The sequence below is a fragment of the Hemiscyllium ocellatum genome, chromosome 10, assembly GCF_020745735.1.
Source record: "Hemiscyllium ocellatum isolate sHemOce1 chromosome 10, sHemOce1.pat.X.cur, whole genome shotgun sequence".
NCBI classification, from domain to species: Eukaryota; Metazoa; Chordata; class Chondrichthyes; order Orectolobiformes; family Hemiscylliidae; genus Hemiscyllium; species Hemiscyllium ocellatum.
The window spans coordinates 22,288,459-22,303,557 of NC_083410.1; the positions used below are offsets into that span (position 1 = coordinate 22,288,459).

At 38.9% G+C, this 15,099-nt stretch overlaps 1 protein-coding gene across 3 annotated transcripts in view; it reads right to left on the bottom strand.

Moving 5' to 3' along the window:
• Positions 1–1,251: 1,251 nt before the first annotated feature.
• The window catches only part of prkd3 (protein kinase D3), a 421,244-nt gene continuing 407,396 nt past the window's right edge, over positions 1,252–15,099 (bottom strand). For all 3 annotated transcript variants that reach the window (XM_060831342.1, XM_060831343.1, XM_060831344.1), the window contains 4 exons: positions 13,330–13,428; positions 8,574–8,841; positions 6,667–6,752; positions 1,252–4,620 (listed from right to left, as the gene is read on the bottom strand). In XM_060831342.1, the coding sequence (XP_060687325.1) occupies positions 4,447–4,620; positions 6,667–6,752; positions 8,574–8,841; positions 13,330–13,428 (627 nt within the window). In that variant the 3' untranslated portion in view covers positions 1,252–4,446. The remainder of the gene's footprint in view (positions 4,621–6,666; positions 6,753–8,573; positions 8,842–13,329; positions 13,429–15,099) is intronic.

Genomic DNA, 15,099 nt, shown 5'->3' on the forward strand with positions numbered 1-15,099 from the left:
GTGGTAACTTTGTATCTGTACCTTTTCTAGTGCCCAGTTTGGTTCTGGTTGATAATCAGGTGTGTGCAGCAAACTTAATGCTAAACCAAAATGGTTCTCCAAGCAGAATACACAACACCTTATTTGGCTGTACAAAATATATGTTGTGACATCTTTTCAGCTGTGTTCAATTTTTAAATATTTTATAATAATTTGATCACACAAGGTCACAATCCAAGTACTGGCTTACTTGCACACCTCTAATCATAGTAGGTTCAGAAGATAAGGTAGACTTTGTTCTTGACAATATCTTAAATCTTTTAATATAGACTCTAAACTTAAATGTTTTTCTTTTGCCAAAATTGCACTTAAAATCAAATGGTTAGAACAAAGACAACAGATATCGCACTTTCAATATATAAAAACTAAATATGAAACCAGAGCAAAAGCCACTGCATAACGTTTATTTTTGGAAATGTTTGAGACTATAACCAGGTTACTTCACTCCTTATATTATCTTCCAGTACTGGAGTGTATGATCTATTTAGTCAAATAACACACTATTGTAACAAACACAGGACAAAGGATAGCATACTCAAATATACAATAAGAGTAGAACAATCTAAAACTAAAGCATAAAATAAGAACTACTCACACATCCCCCCCCCACAAAAATGTTACTTAAAACTCAACTATACATTTGTTCAACTTTGCAGACAGCAAGCTCACAAAATGCAAACAAAAAGAAACAAAAAAGGATTCTCAGGTAAAGTGTTGGTCTCATTACAGCTAGTGCTTCAAAATACCTTAAACTCACCTTTCTTTCAGGTATTCCAATAGCAACAAATGCTATAGTAAGCCATATTCAAATTCAGTGGTCCCTATACATTTGTACCAACTCTAAGCATACAAAATGTTGAAAATGTTTCCTTGCACTGCATAAGGGCAAAACCATATCTTATTTATCTAATCTCTCAACATCATCATAAATGTGCTGGACATTTTTAATGTCAGAACACTCCACAGAAGACCCTTAATCTGAATTCTACATGTCGTTTCCCTCAAATACAAACATTGAACCTAATGTTCTAACAGACATTGAATGACAGAATGGAATATTATCTTTCAATTAAATTCTTTTTAAAGTTGCAGCATGATAGAAAATTGATTTATTTTTGTTTTAGCTGCAAAACATCAGGTGCAATGCTGGTTGAACATATTTTTGAGTTAAAAAATACTGATATTATAGTATCATAATATAGACAGGTTTTCAAAATGAATTTAAAAGGTCCATACAGATCAGTTAAATCATATACTTTTATTTTGTGACAATGTGTCTTTTTATAAAGGGCCAGCTTTTTTGATATGTGGAAAAATAGTTTGCCAGCAATTTGCATTTCTATTCCATTTATCACATAAAACAACATTTTACAGATGTGGAAGGTAGGCATCAACAAGAAATGTAGGAACTTAGAGACAGGGAAATGATTTAAGGCACAGTTGAAGAGGTTTTTAGTAGCTGCATAAAATCATGAAGAATTGCAATAGGTGAGATGAATTTAGCAAAGAATGACAGGTCTATATGTAAATGTAATATCCATCTCTGATGTTCCAGTAAATCTAGAACTTAAGATTTAGAGTCAAAGAACTTGAGGCTGCAGATTGAGATTGAAGGCTGGAGAAGGTTTCTCAAATAGAATGGGATAAGTCAATGAAAGTGTTTTGAAAATAACAATATTAACATTGAAAGCAATTCACTGTGTTCTCGGATTTACATGTATACAATAAGCTGGACGTTTTGGTGGAAAATGTGAATTGCAACAGTATTGCAGAGAAACTGGAATTTCCGCTGATACTGCACTATTTGAGGTTCATACAAATATCAACATATATGAAGCTAGTACTTGCATGCTTCTACTTGGGCAACATGGACTCTTGTCTCTCCCAAACAAAAGAAAACTCAGCTTCAAGGCACCCTTCACAATGGACACTATGAAGCAATGAATACACCCAGTTGAAAATGTTTACTGGAAAAATTCTACTTTTCAAATCCATTCATTATTAGTTTCCAGTTGTGGAATAAAAGAGGCTGCAGTTCAACCTTATATGAATGGGAGGCTGCTGATACAGCCAGCTACCTCTGCAAGCCTGATTGATACTACCTGTGATCTCATGAACCTCACAGATGCAGCACTGACATTAAGCAGCAAAACGTTTAATTGTCAACAGGCATCTGTTGTCAGGGGAAAAATGAACTTTAACTGATTGCCAATCATTCTTTAGGCCTGCCTATATTGAAAAGCAACAGTCGATTGCTATTTGTAATAGGAGTGCTTGTCAATGCAACATACTGTTCAATCTTTCATTTCTCACCTATAATTTTTAATCCTTAAAATATTGCTGTTGTATGCTGTGATATTTATTTTTATCAAAGGTACACATCTGGTTAAAAAAACAAACTGTTGAAATTTCATTACACGATTTACAAAAATGCTGTCCAACTTCAGAAGGGAAATATAAAGTATTTTTGAATAAAAACACGTACGAGTGGAATATTTAATGTCAATTAGACATGTATGTACATCACAGTGCACACAGTAAGGACACAAGCACATGCTATTGACAGGGAGATAGCTATCATGTTTTCTTTCAAATTGCATAGCCTATCTTCAAATTATGCATTTCATCCTGTGAAATTTCTCAAGAGTTTGGGTTGAACTGATAGTTTAAGATAAAAGGCTGTGCCACGGGCTTCATCTATACAGGATTTTAAAAGTACACATTTCTTGAAAAACTCCTCTTAATAAAACTGCAATAAGAAGCAGGACTTGCCCTACCCACATCCACCACACCAGCCCTGCCATATTCCACCAGTTCAGAGACAAATTATTTTTATGTGAAGTTTGAAGTCAAAGGCCTCAACTATTCAAGAATTGCACTGTCTCAAGAATAAGGGAGCAGATAAGTAGAAGCTGGACTCATCATAATACGAATGCTCATCCAGGCTTTTGTCTGCAATGGGAATGTGTACCTTCTTGGTATCATAAACAACAAGGCCATTCAACCATTATTTCTTTTCTTGTATGCCCATTAATACTGCACTCTGGTTGGAATGATGTGGCAAAGATCTTCATTTGATTGTTCAGATGCAAGCACAGAGTACTACTTAGTCATTCCTGCAATCAATAATCCGATTGGTAGCAGCTGACAGAAGTGACTCATTATTAATTTGTGGAACTTGGACCTGCAGCATCTTAAAACTGTTAATAAAATGAAAATGATGGGCTTCACACAGATGGGATTTGTCCTGCTATCATGAAGAGATGACAAGACAAAATCTACATTGTTAACAACAGTACCAGTCACCACTGGGAGTTACATAAATGAGTAGACTTCCTGGCACCTTCAAAGCAAAATGTCTCCACAGTGCCTTCAGGTGGCAAGATGCCAATAAAGTATGTGTTTCCAACTAAAACTCCAGAAAATGTGCGCCCTCGAGCTGCATCATTGCTCCACTGTAGAATTTATAGCTTAATCTAGTGTAATGGGTCCCAGATGTAAGTGGATTTTAGCACTCCAGTATTCCTCCTTTAGCACCATTTCTTCATTCTAATCCAATCAATATCACTTCATTGTAACACTGACTGTCATATTTTGAACCATAGTACAAATGGATCAGCAACTGAGTGACTACTGGAGATATTGCTCTGCCAATGTTATACTCAGCATTAGGAAAGAGATGCTATAGCTTTATATTATCTCATAAAACTTACACACAAGGAAGTTTTGGTAACTCAATGACATCAACTTTACAAAGTAATCAAAGAAGGTGATAATGTCATTTCGTAAGAGACCCTTCATGTGTAAATACTGTCTCAATCATGTGTACAAAATGGAACAAACTGATGATTTACTCAAAGTACCAATCAACTTTAGTAAGAGGAAATCCTTATTTAAACTGAATTTGGTCCAAGCAATAGCCCTTGTCCTGCAATGGACAATTTTTCGCTGTAACTTTCTATCTTGTAAAAAATAAAACACTTATGAAAAAAAGATTATCTGATCTAGCTTTGCATTTAGTAAACAAGTACATTTATGGCTTGGTACAAAGTGACTAGTTACCAGAGGAGGTACTTGGGTGGATAGTATTAAACCAGCTAAATACTAGAAAAGGAATGTTTGGTTTAAAATCTAAAGCTCACAGCATTCAATTGTCCACATACACCAGTCACCAAGTCTGCACCTGTGTAACTGAAATATGCTACAGGCTTACATAGTCTTCATTTACATCATCCCTCATTATTGTCACATGGACTGATGTAAAGAGCTGGGCAGTATCTAATCCACTTTGGCTGTGCTGTACGTCAAGCAGCAACAAGTCTTGGCTTCCTTTACCCCAGTGGCAGTATATTTCCACAACAGAGCTGTGATGTTAATCAGTCATGGCAGTTTGTTCAGTTTGATACATTAAGGATCTTCTTCCATATCATCTAAATTCGGTGCCATGATGAAGTGCTTGGGGTACTGGAGATTATGTTCCAGGGAATATTCCTCCCATCGTGCATCATCACTTTCATGTGTGATGTAACGCTCTCCTTTCCTGGTCTCAAACTCTCGGAGATCCAGCCAGGTCTGATAATCCTGTATAGCGCATAGACAAGAGAATATTTCAATCTTGATTCACAGCAAAGACAGAAATACAAAAGCGGAAAAAAAGGTGAATTCACAGGCTTAGGCACAACAATGTATTCTGGATGAAACAGATTATTAATGAAACATAACATGAATAAATTATTTTCTTTATTCAAGTGTGAGTAATAAGAACCATGTAAAATTCAATGATTCGAGATGGAATCATTTCCATATCCCCATTAACTTATAACAGGTGTCAGATACACCACCTGCCATAAACACTTAGAACATAGAACATTACTGTGCAGTACAGGTCCTTCGTGCTGACCTGTGGAACCAGTCTGAAGCCCATCTAACCTACACTATTCCATTCACGTCCATATGCCTATCCAATGACCAGTTAAATGCCCTTTTAAAGTTGGCAAGTCTACTACTGTTGCAGGCAGTGCCTTCCATGCCTCTACTACTCTCTGAGTAAAGAAACTACCTCTGACATCTGTTCTATAGCTATCACCCCTCAATTTAAAGCTATGTCCCCTCATGCTAGCCATTGCCATCTGAGGAAAACGTCTCTCACCGCCCAACCTATCTAATCCTCTGATTATCTTATACGTCACAGTTAAATTGTTTCTCATCCTTCTTCTCCCAAACAAAAACAGCCTCAAGTTTCACCCACAACTGAAGTAAGCTCACAGGTTTATAATTTCCAAAGTTATAGCTACTCTCCTTCTTGAACAAGGGAACAACATTTGCTATTCTCCAGTCATCTGGCACTATTCCTGTAGACAATGACGACAAAGATCAAAGCCAAAGGCTTGGCAATCTCCTCCCTGGTTTTCCAGAGAATCCTCAGATAAATCCCATCCGACCCAGGATATTTATCTATTTTTACACTTTCTAGAATTGCTAACACTTTTGTCTTTATCTAGTGTGATTACTGACAAAAAGTATTCATTTAGCACTTCCCCTATCTCTGACTCCATGCACACTTTCCACTACTATTCTTGATTAGCTCTAATCTTACTCTAGTCATTCTTTTATTCCTGATATAGCTATCGAAAGCCTTAGGGTTTTCCTTGATCCTATCCGCCAATTACTTCTCATGTCCCCTCCTGCCTCTTTAGGTCTTTCTTGGCTAACTTGCAAGTGCCCTAACTGAGCCAGCACATCTCATCCTAACATTAGCCTTCTTCTTCCTCTTGACAAAAGATTCAATTCCCTTAGTAAACCACAGCTCCTGCGCTTGACAATTTCCTCCCTGCCTGACTGGTACATACTTATCACCGATCTGCAATAGCTGCTCCTTGAATAAGCTCCGCACTTCAATTGTGTCCATTCCCTGCAGTTTCATTCCCTGTCCTATGCATCCTAAGTCTTGCCCAATTGCATTGTAATTGCCTTTCCCTAAGCTATAACTCTTGCCCTGTAGTATATACCTATCCCTTTCCATCACAAAAGTAAATATAATCGAATTGTGGTCACTCTTACCAGTGCTCACCTACCACCAAATCTAACACTTGGCTGGGTCCATTACACATTGGACAAAAACTGACCCATCTAAAGAACTTGAACTGGTGTATTCCCAGTTAACTTTCCAAATATTGACTGGGAATTCTATAGTTGAAGTACTTTAGATGGGTCAGTTTTTGTCCAATGTGTGCAGGAGGATTACTATGTATGGAATATTTGGAGCAACATGTTCCTTGTATCAATCAAGATTTAAAGACTGCACTACATTAGGACTGGAATTAATGGCATTGTGTGAAAGCTGATCTGTTTAGTATCATTTTGAAATTGTTAATTAGTTTAGAAAAGAATGATGGACACCAGCATTTCAACCTTGGCGTCAAAAACAAATTAGACATTGTTGCAGTAAAATTTCAAACTCTGGATGAATCGAAAAGGTTTGCTGACCCTTTAACATAGCAGAAATACTTCTCTTAATACTATTTACATCACCAGAAAAGACCAGCAACCAGCTCGAGTTCAAAACTGGAATATAAATTACACACTTAGTGCCTTCCATAGAGAAGGACTACTGTAAATCTAACTTACCTGTAACCAAGGATGACTCAGAGATTTGTCCACACTGTAACGTTTCCTCATTTTTACTTGTAACAGATTGTTAATTAGATCAATGGCTACGAAAAGGGGCAAAATACATTGAGTTAGTGGTCTGTGATAACCTGAACAAATATGCAAAAGACAAAAACAACAGCACATCTTAATGTATATATGGATTAGATAAATGAGATTGGCAAAAGTAGCATAGATGATGAATTCATGGACTTTTTTTCATAGTATCTTAGAGCAGCATGTCCTGTTTGTCAGACCACAGGCTATTCTTGGCCTGAAATCCAATTGAGTCCTAGACCCTCTGCAACCATTCTCTTTCTACAACACTGCAACACTGTCCTTAAACAATATCGCCATCCTTCCCACTTTCCAATCTCTTCTGAGAAGTTTGCATCCAATCCTGCCCTTCCTTCAGCAAAGTTCAGTTACTGCCACATGGCAATCTTATTTACAGTCCACTAGGCATTCACACACGTACACAGTAAACCAAATTTAGATTTAATTACATTCTCCCTTATTCCAACTTTACCTATTGATTTGCTAGTCTCTGCATGAGTGCTATTTGTCTCTCCATGTAATTTTTGCAACCTAGTCTTCTCTAATATTCCCACACCTGTGTTGAGTTGGTTTAAAACCCTCCCAATAGTACAAACAAAGAAAATCCCACAAAGAACAATATGAATTCTGTTCAGGCATAACCCATCCACTTGTACAAGTATGATCTGCCCAGAGCCAGTCCTTGTGCCCCAGGAATCTAAAGTTCTCTCTCATGAATCATCTTTACAGCCATGCATTCATCTATCTTACCCTCCTATTTGTGCTCACTTTCACATGGTACAGGAAGTATTCAGAGATTATTGCATTTGAGATCTTGATTGCTAATGTTTTTAACCTAGCTCTTTAAATTCTGACCATGGTACCACATTCCTTTACCTACCAAGTCACTGTACAAACATAAGAATGCAATTGCTGTTGCATAGCTAAATCTGGTAGTCAATTTTCACAAAAATCTAAAGTCAGAAGGATGGGGTTCTTGCTGGAAACTGTGAAGCGGCAATAAGTCAGAGAGAGATAGTGGAAGATGAAGCCATAAAGGGGTTAGATACTGTTGACCAGAAGACAATGATGGCAGTGAGTATGGCAAATATGGGAGATGGTACTGGATTGGATTTGGAGAGATGGGTATTAGATGAGCTGAAGTTTTCAGATAATAGATGGGAGCTGGGCTGGGTGATGGATCTTTGAAATAACCATCTTGGGAAGGGAAAGGTGGAGAGTGATGGAGCATAATGTCACAAAGAAGAAATTGGCAGAATTGTGCTGGAGAGAATTCAGGGCAGGAAGTTCAATTGAAGGTCAACAAGAATTTTATGTTTGAGAATAATCAGATTCAACCCGAGACAACTGTTGTGAAAGAGATGGAGAGAATGTGACAGAAATAAATACTGATGTCTTCAGACTTCCCAGTACCTAAGTGGAGGAGGATGCGGAGACTCATTCAAGACTAGATGTCAGATAAGCAGCCTGCTAGCAAAGAAGTAATGGAGGGGATAAATGAAGTGATAGACAGCCACGAGTGGGTGACAGTGTAGATATGGAACCTTCTCCATAGTGATGATGATATCACCAGTGGGTAACATGAAGATGAGGATGTGTTGGTAAGAAAATTAGGAAATTCAAACAAAAATGGCATAATAAATGTTTTATCGTGGCTGGTAACATCTTATGGATTGAAATCCCCTTCAAGAACCTTTTATGTAATTCAACTTCATATTCTGAAGCAGGAAATTGCTCGTGGCATCATCAGCAATGAATTGCTATTCTATCTTCAGGCATATGCTTAATATGTTAATTAGGAAGCTTAAAGTTGTTTGATTATCTCCTACCTTCGCTAGAGGTTTCTTTCCATGGATTTGGTGGATACATAAATGCTGCATTTTGAATCTGGTCATTAATATCTTCATCTTCATTGAAAGGGAAAGTGCCACTGAGGCTCACATAGATTATAACCCCTACGGACCACATATCAAGGGATCGATTGTAGCCTTTGCTCCGGAGGACTTCTGGTGCTAGGTAGGCTGGGGTTCCCACCACAGATCGTCGGAAAGATTTTTCACCAATAATACGAGCAAATCCAAAGTCACAGAGTTTTACCTAAAAGAATGTCAAAGCTGATTAGAACAAAGCTAAAAATTCAGGCTCCATTCAAGAATGGTAACAACTCTCTGCCCCATCATACACTGAAGTGATTAGTTGAACTGAAGTTTTTGGAAGGTGGAGAATGAGCTGGCTAATGGACCTTCGAAATAACTATCTCTAGAAGGGAAAGGTGGAAAATGATAAAGCTGCAGAGTGTCACAAAGAAGAAATTGCTGTTCTTGTGCTGGAGAGAAGACAAGGCAGGAAGTTGAATTTCAGGTCAATGAGAATGCTATGTTTGAGAACAATCAGGTTCAACTCGAGACAACTGCTGGGAAAGAGAATGGAATTTGTGACCGAAATGAATGATGATATCCTTAGACTTCACAATACTTAATTGGAGGAGGATGCGGAGACTCATTTAAGACTAGATGTCAAATGAGCAGCCTGCTAGCAAAGCAGCAATGGAGGGGATAAATGAAGTGATACACAGCTATAAGTGGGTGTCAGTTTAGATATGAAAGCTCTGAAATGAGAGGCTGTTTGCAGCAGTTAACTTTGTAATCACAAGTATTACTGATTAAAATTGTGCTTTAATTTTATCAACTTAACACCGATTAGTATTTACTTTGTCGCAACCCTTCAGAATCTTGACAACCTCTACTTGATCATACCTGAACATTTTAGTTCTGGTACAAACTGTTAAACATTAAAATCTACCTTCATAATGATAACCCATCTTGGGTAATATCCTAGTTAATCTACACTGCACATTTACCATTTATATTTTCCCTATAATGAGGTTCTCAACTTTGGGAGCAGTTAAAATACCTTGTGCAAAGGTTATGTATAAATTCAACACTTCCACTTTTTTCTGTATTTTATGTTTCTACAATAGTCAGTAGCATAGAGGGAGCATAAAATTAAAAGACATTGACAGAATAACGGAGTTGGCAGAACCATGCCAGAGGGGTTTGAAGGGACTTAAGTGTGCAGTTATCAATTTCAGCCAAAAATAAAAGGACACATCAAAATACTATTTAAATGGTGAAAAGCGAAAGTGAAGGATGAAATGGTGAAAGGGAAATTTAGGGATTCATATAACTAGATGATTAAAGTTAAATATTCAAGCACAGAAGTAAAATTCAAAAATGTTGCTGTGGGTAAGCCATCATAACTAGAGCTAGAATATAATAGGAAGGAAGTTCTGCTCCAGATATACAATATCTGGAATATTGCACATACTTCTGAAATTGCACCTTTGGATATACCAGCCTTGGAATACATGTAATATTATTACCAGAATATTACCAGGGTTCTGATGGTTTGATTATGCGGAATGTCCTAGAATTGCCAGAGCTTCAGAGGACCACTGGGCTGCTCTCTCACTAGACAGAGGAACAACTGATGGTGAGTTTAACTTGATACCGATTCTCAGACAAGGGGCAAGGTTGTGAAGGTGTAACCTTTATGCTAATCTCAGCTACTGTGGAAATTGAATCCATGCAGTTGGTTTCATTCTACACCAGAAACCAGTTGTCTAGCCAACTGAGCTACCTGAATCCCTCCCTCAGACTGAGGAGAGATTACATAAATTAGGCAATTTTGCCCTGAAAAATAGAAAGTTAAGGAGTGATTTGATTGAAGTTTGTAGGATTTTCCTCTTCACATAAGGAACTGTAGCAGTCTCTCACAATAACAATTTTTAATTTGAGATTTAAGCATTTTAATGGACATGGGTTTAAAGCAATATGGATGCTAGATAGGGAGATGGATCAGGTAAAATCTCACTGACTGGTGGAATGAGTTTGAGGATTTCAATTACCTAATCCTCTGCCTAAGATTAAAACTAGGGATGCTAGCAACATTGATTTCTTGGCTGTTTGACTGTGTTTCATTTACATTAATAATCCCACAGTCAGACTCCACTGAAACTAGACAGGGTGCTTTACACTATTTAACAGGGGCTGCTAATACAATGAAGTTCAAAAGATTCTCTACAGTGTACTTCTTAAAAGGAGTTGCTAGTTACTATGAGGGACAGTCTATCTTTTATACTTTATCCTTAATTTGGGAATGTGGAGCCCAACACCAATAAAGCCTGATCAGAGATTGGCTAATCTAATGCAGATCAGGAGATGTACTTGGGCTATCTCTGAATTATATGATAAATCAGTGTCTTACAGGCAATAATACAATTATAGCATTATTACAAAACTTCTTAGAGAAAGGCATACTGAGGAAATCTGAGCTATTAAAGAATTTATCATGTGATTGCAGGAAACTTTTAGTAGACAGTTACAACTCATGAATTGAACCTGTAGCTATTTCCCCAAATTCATCTCAATACTTGTAAAAAATGTTTGAAGTTAAATAATTTGATAAAAATAAGAATCTTCACCATAAAGCTCTCTTGCACAATGTAAAATACAAGGCAAGCACTTTGTACAGCTGAGTAGTAATAGGTATAAATAATTGAAAGAAACATTACCCAAAACTTCTATAGAAAGCACAAAATAGCCAATTTGTAAATCAATGCAAAACATTGTGCTTAATCATTCATTCTGCCATTCAAAATAGATAAGTTCAGGAAATGTTAAACAGAAATGTCTGCTGTCGCAGTCATTAGATCTTAAAATGTTATGTTGCTTTGAAGGCAAAATCAGTGAGTGGATTAAATTTGATGTGCTAAGTTAAAATCAGCTAATGTTTTATATTTGAATAAGAACCATTTCAAAGTACCTATGCCTCTAATCTTGTGGTTAGAGTCATAGAGATGTACAGCACAGAAACAGACTGTTCAGTCCAACTTGTCCATGCTGACCAGATATCCTAAACTAATCCAGTCCCACCTGCCAGCACTTGGCCTATATTCTTCTAAATCCTTCCTATTCATATACCTATCCAGATGCCTTTTAACTGTAATTGTACCAACCTGCACCACTTCCTCTGGCAGCCCATTCCATACACACACCACAATCTTCTCCCTCTCAACCTAAACCGATGACCTCTAGTTCTAGACTCCCCCACTATTTACGCTATCCATGACCCTCATGATTTTATAAACCTCTGGGAGGTCCCCTTTAACTTCCAACACTCCAGGAAAAACAGCCCCAGCCTATTCAGTTTCTCCCTATAGCTTAAATCCTTCAACTCTGGCAACATCCTTATAAATCTTTTCTGAAACCTTTTAAGTTTCACAACATCCTTCCAATAAGAGGGAGATCAGAATTGCACAAGATATTCCAAAAGTGGCCTAACCAATGTTCTGTACAGCCGCAACACGACTTTCAACTCATGTGCTTAATACTCTGACCAAGAAAGGAAAGCATACCAAATGCCTTCTACACTATCCTACCTACTTGCGACTCCACTTTCAGGGAACTATGAACCTGCATCCAAGATGAGGGCGGCACGGTGGCACGGTGGTTAGCACTGCTGCCTCACAGCGCCTGTAGACCCGGGTTCAATTCCCGACTCAGGCGACTGACTGTGTGGAGTTTGCACGTTCTCCCCGTGTCTGCGTGGGTTTCCTCCGGGTGCTCCGGTTTCCTCCCACAGTCCAAAGATGTGCGGGTCAGGTGAATTGGCCAAGCTAAAATTGCCCGTAGTGTTAGGTAAGGGGTAAATGTAGGGGTATGGGTGGGTTGCGCTTCGGCGGGTCGGTGTGGACTTGTTGGGCCGAAGGGCCTGTTTCCACACTGTAAGTCTAGTCTAATCTCTTCGCTCAGCAACACTCCCCGGGACCTTACCATTAAATGTATAAGTCTTGCCCTGATTTGCCTTTCCAAAATGCAGCACCTCACATTTATCGAAATTAAACTCCATCTGCCACTCCTTGGCCATTGGCCCATCTGATCAAGATTCCGTTGTACTTTGAGGCAACCTTTTTCACTGTCCACCAGACCTCCAATTTTGGTGTCATCAGCAAACTTACTAACTATACCTCCTATATTCACATCCAAATCATTTATTTAAATGACAAAAAACAGTGGTCCAGCACCAATCCTTGTGGCACACCACTGGTCATACACCTTCAGTCTGAAAAGCAACCCTCCACCACCATCCTCTGTCTTTCAGCTTTGAGCTAGTTCTGTATCTGAATAGTTCTCCTAGTAGTCCATATGAGCTAACCTTGCTAACCAATCTACCGTGAGGAATCTTGTCGAATGCCCTACTGAAGTCCACCTTGATCTCATCTACTGATCTGTCCTCATCAATCTTCTTTGAATTTTCTGAAGAATTAATCATCAAGTTAGTGAAATATGATTTCCCAAACACAAAGTCATGTTGACTACCTCTCATCAGTCCTTGCCTTTCCAAATACATGCAAACCCTGTTCCTCAGGATTCCCTCCAACAACTTGCCCACCACCGATGTCAGGCTCACCTGACTATAGTTCCCCAGCTTTTCCTGAACACTTTTCTTTAATAGTGGTACGATATTAATCAACCTCCAGCCTTCCGGCACCTCACCTGTGACTATCGATGAAAATATACCCACCTGAGGGAAAGGATCTGCTGAGGCAAGTAGTACATTCTCAGGCTTAAGGTCACAGTGTACGATGTTCTTAAAGTGTAAGTGTCGTAATGCCACCAGAATCTTTAAAAAAAAAACGATAAGTTCAGTAATAGATATTCAAACAAATAATCCTCTAATTTTTAAAATTCACTTCTGGGATGTGAGCATCACTGGCTGGCCAGCATTTACTGCATGTCCTTAGTTGCCCTTGAGAAGGTGATGGTAAGCTGCCTTCTTGAACTGGTGTAGTCCATGTGCTATTCACTGCCCTTAGGAGGCAAGTCCAGGATTTTGACCCAGTGACCGTGAAGGATATTTTTTCAAGTAGTGAGGAGTTTAGAGGGGAACTTTAAGTTCCTGGTGTTTCCATGTATTTGCTGCCCTGGTCCTTACTGTCCCTAGGTTTGGAAGGTGCTATTTAAGGATGTTTGGAGAATTTCTGCTGTGAAACTTGAAGTTAGTACATACTGCTGCAACTGAGCTTTAGTGGTGAGAGGCAAAAGTGTTTTCACCCCACAGTTTACACTACAAGAATTTAGGCATAGACAGATTAAGATGAGCGAGACTGGTACAAAACATAATCCCATTAGCAGTTATGGGCACACCAAATAAAGTGAAACTAATTTCTGACTATCCATTTCTGCCTAACATAGTTACATACACTATACCTCTCCTAGGTTTTATTGACAACCATTGAAAAATATTCAGTCATATTGCTAAGTTACAAACAATTCAAAACATGGCACAGTGGACATCTAAAACGAACCAGGTGTTAATTATTCCAGATACACACCTCAATAGGTGTAAGGCAGTTAGCCACAACTTGCATGGAATTTTGAGCTGGTGTACAGCAGAAGCAGACTGTCCCCTCTGTAATCCCTGATGGATAGTGAGATTGGCACTTAGGTAGGTGGTTGTCTATGTGTATGCGTGGGGCAATCTAACGTATGTTTCCTTCCCTTTAAACATGAAAACGTAACACATCTCCCTCCCTTTTCTCAGGCGGCACGGTGGCACAGTGGTTAGCACTGCTGCCTCACAGCGCCAGAGACCCGGGTTCAATTCCTGCCTCAGGCGACTGACAGTGTGGAGTTTGTACGTTCTCCCCGTGTCTGCGTGGGTTTCCTCTGGGTGCTCCGGTTTCCCCTCTCAGTCTGAAAATGTGCAGGTTAGGTGAATTGGGTAAATGTAGGGGAATGGGTCTGGGTGGGTTGCACTTCAATAGGTCAGTGTGGACTTGTTGGGCTGAAGGGCCTGTTTCCACACTAAGAGATCCAAATATTCTTAGAAGAGATATAGGCACTTCTGGCTGTGCCAGCATTTGTTATCTGTGCCTAAGCATTCCATCTTGTGCAGATACACTGACAGTCCTATTGTGAGGGTAGTTCCATGATTTCGAATGAAGGAATGGTCAAACACTTCCAAATCAGGATGATATGTAACTTGGAGGAGAATCTACTGCTCTTGTCCTTCTAAGTTGTAGAGGTCCTGGGTTTAGAAGCTGTTGTTGGGGAAGGCTTAATGAGTCACTGCAGTGTATCTTGTCAATGGTACACATTGCTGCCAGTAGAAGTCAGTGGTGAATGAAGTGAATGCCTTGTAGATGATGGTCTTGCTTTGGGGAGTCTGGAGGTTAATTACATTCCAAGTATTCCCAGTCTCAAAGATGTCTTATATGCACAGCAAAGGATTGGCCCAGTTCAGTTTCTGATCAATGGTAACCTCTAGGATGTTGACAGTGGGGAATTCAGT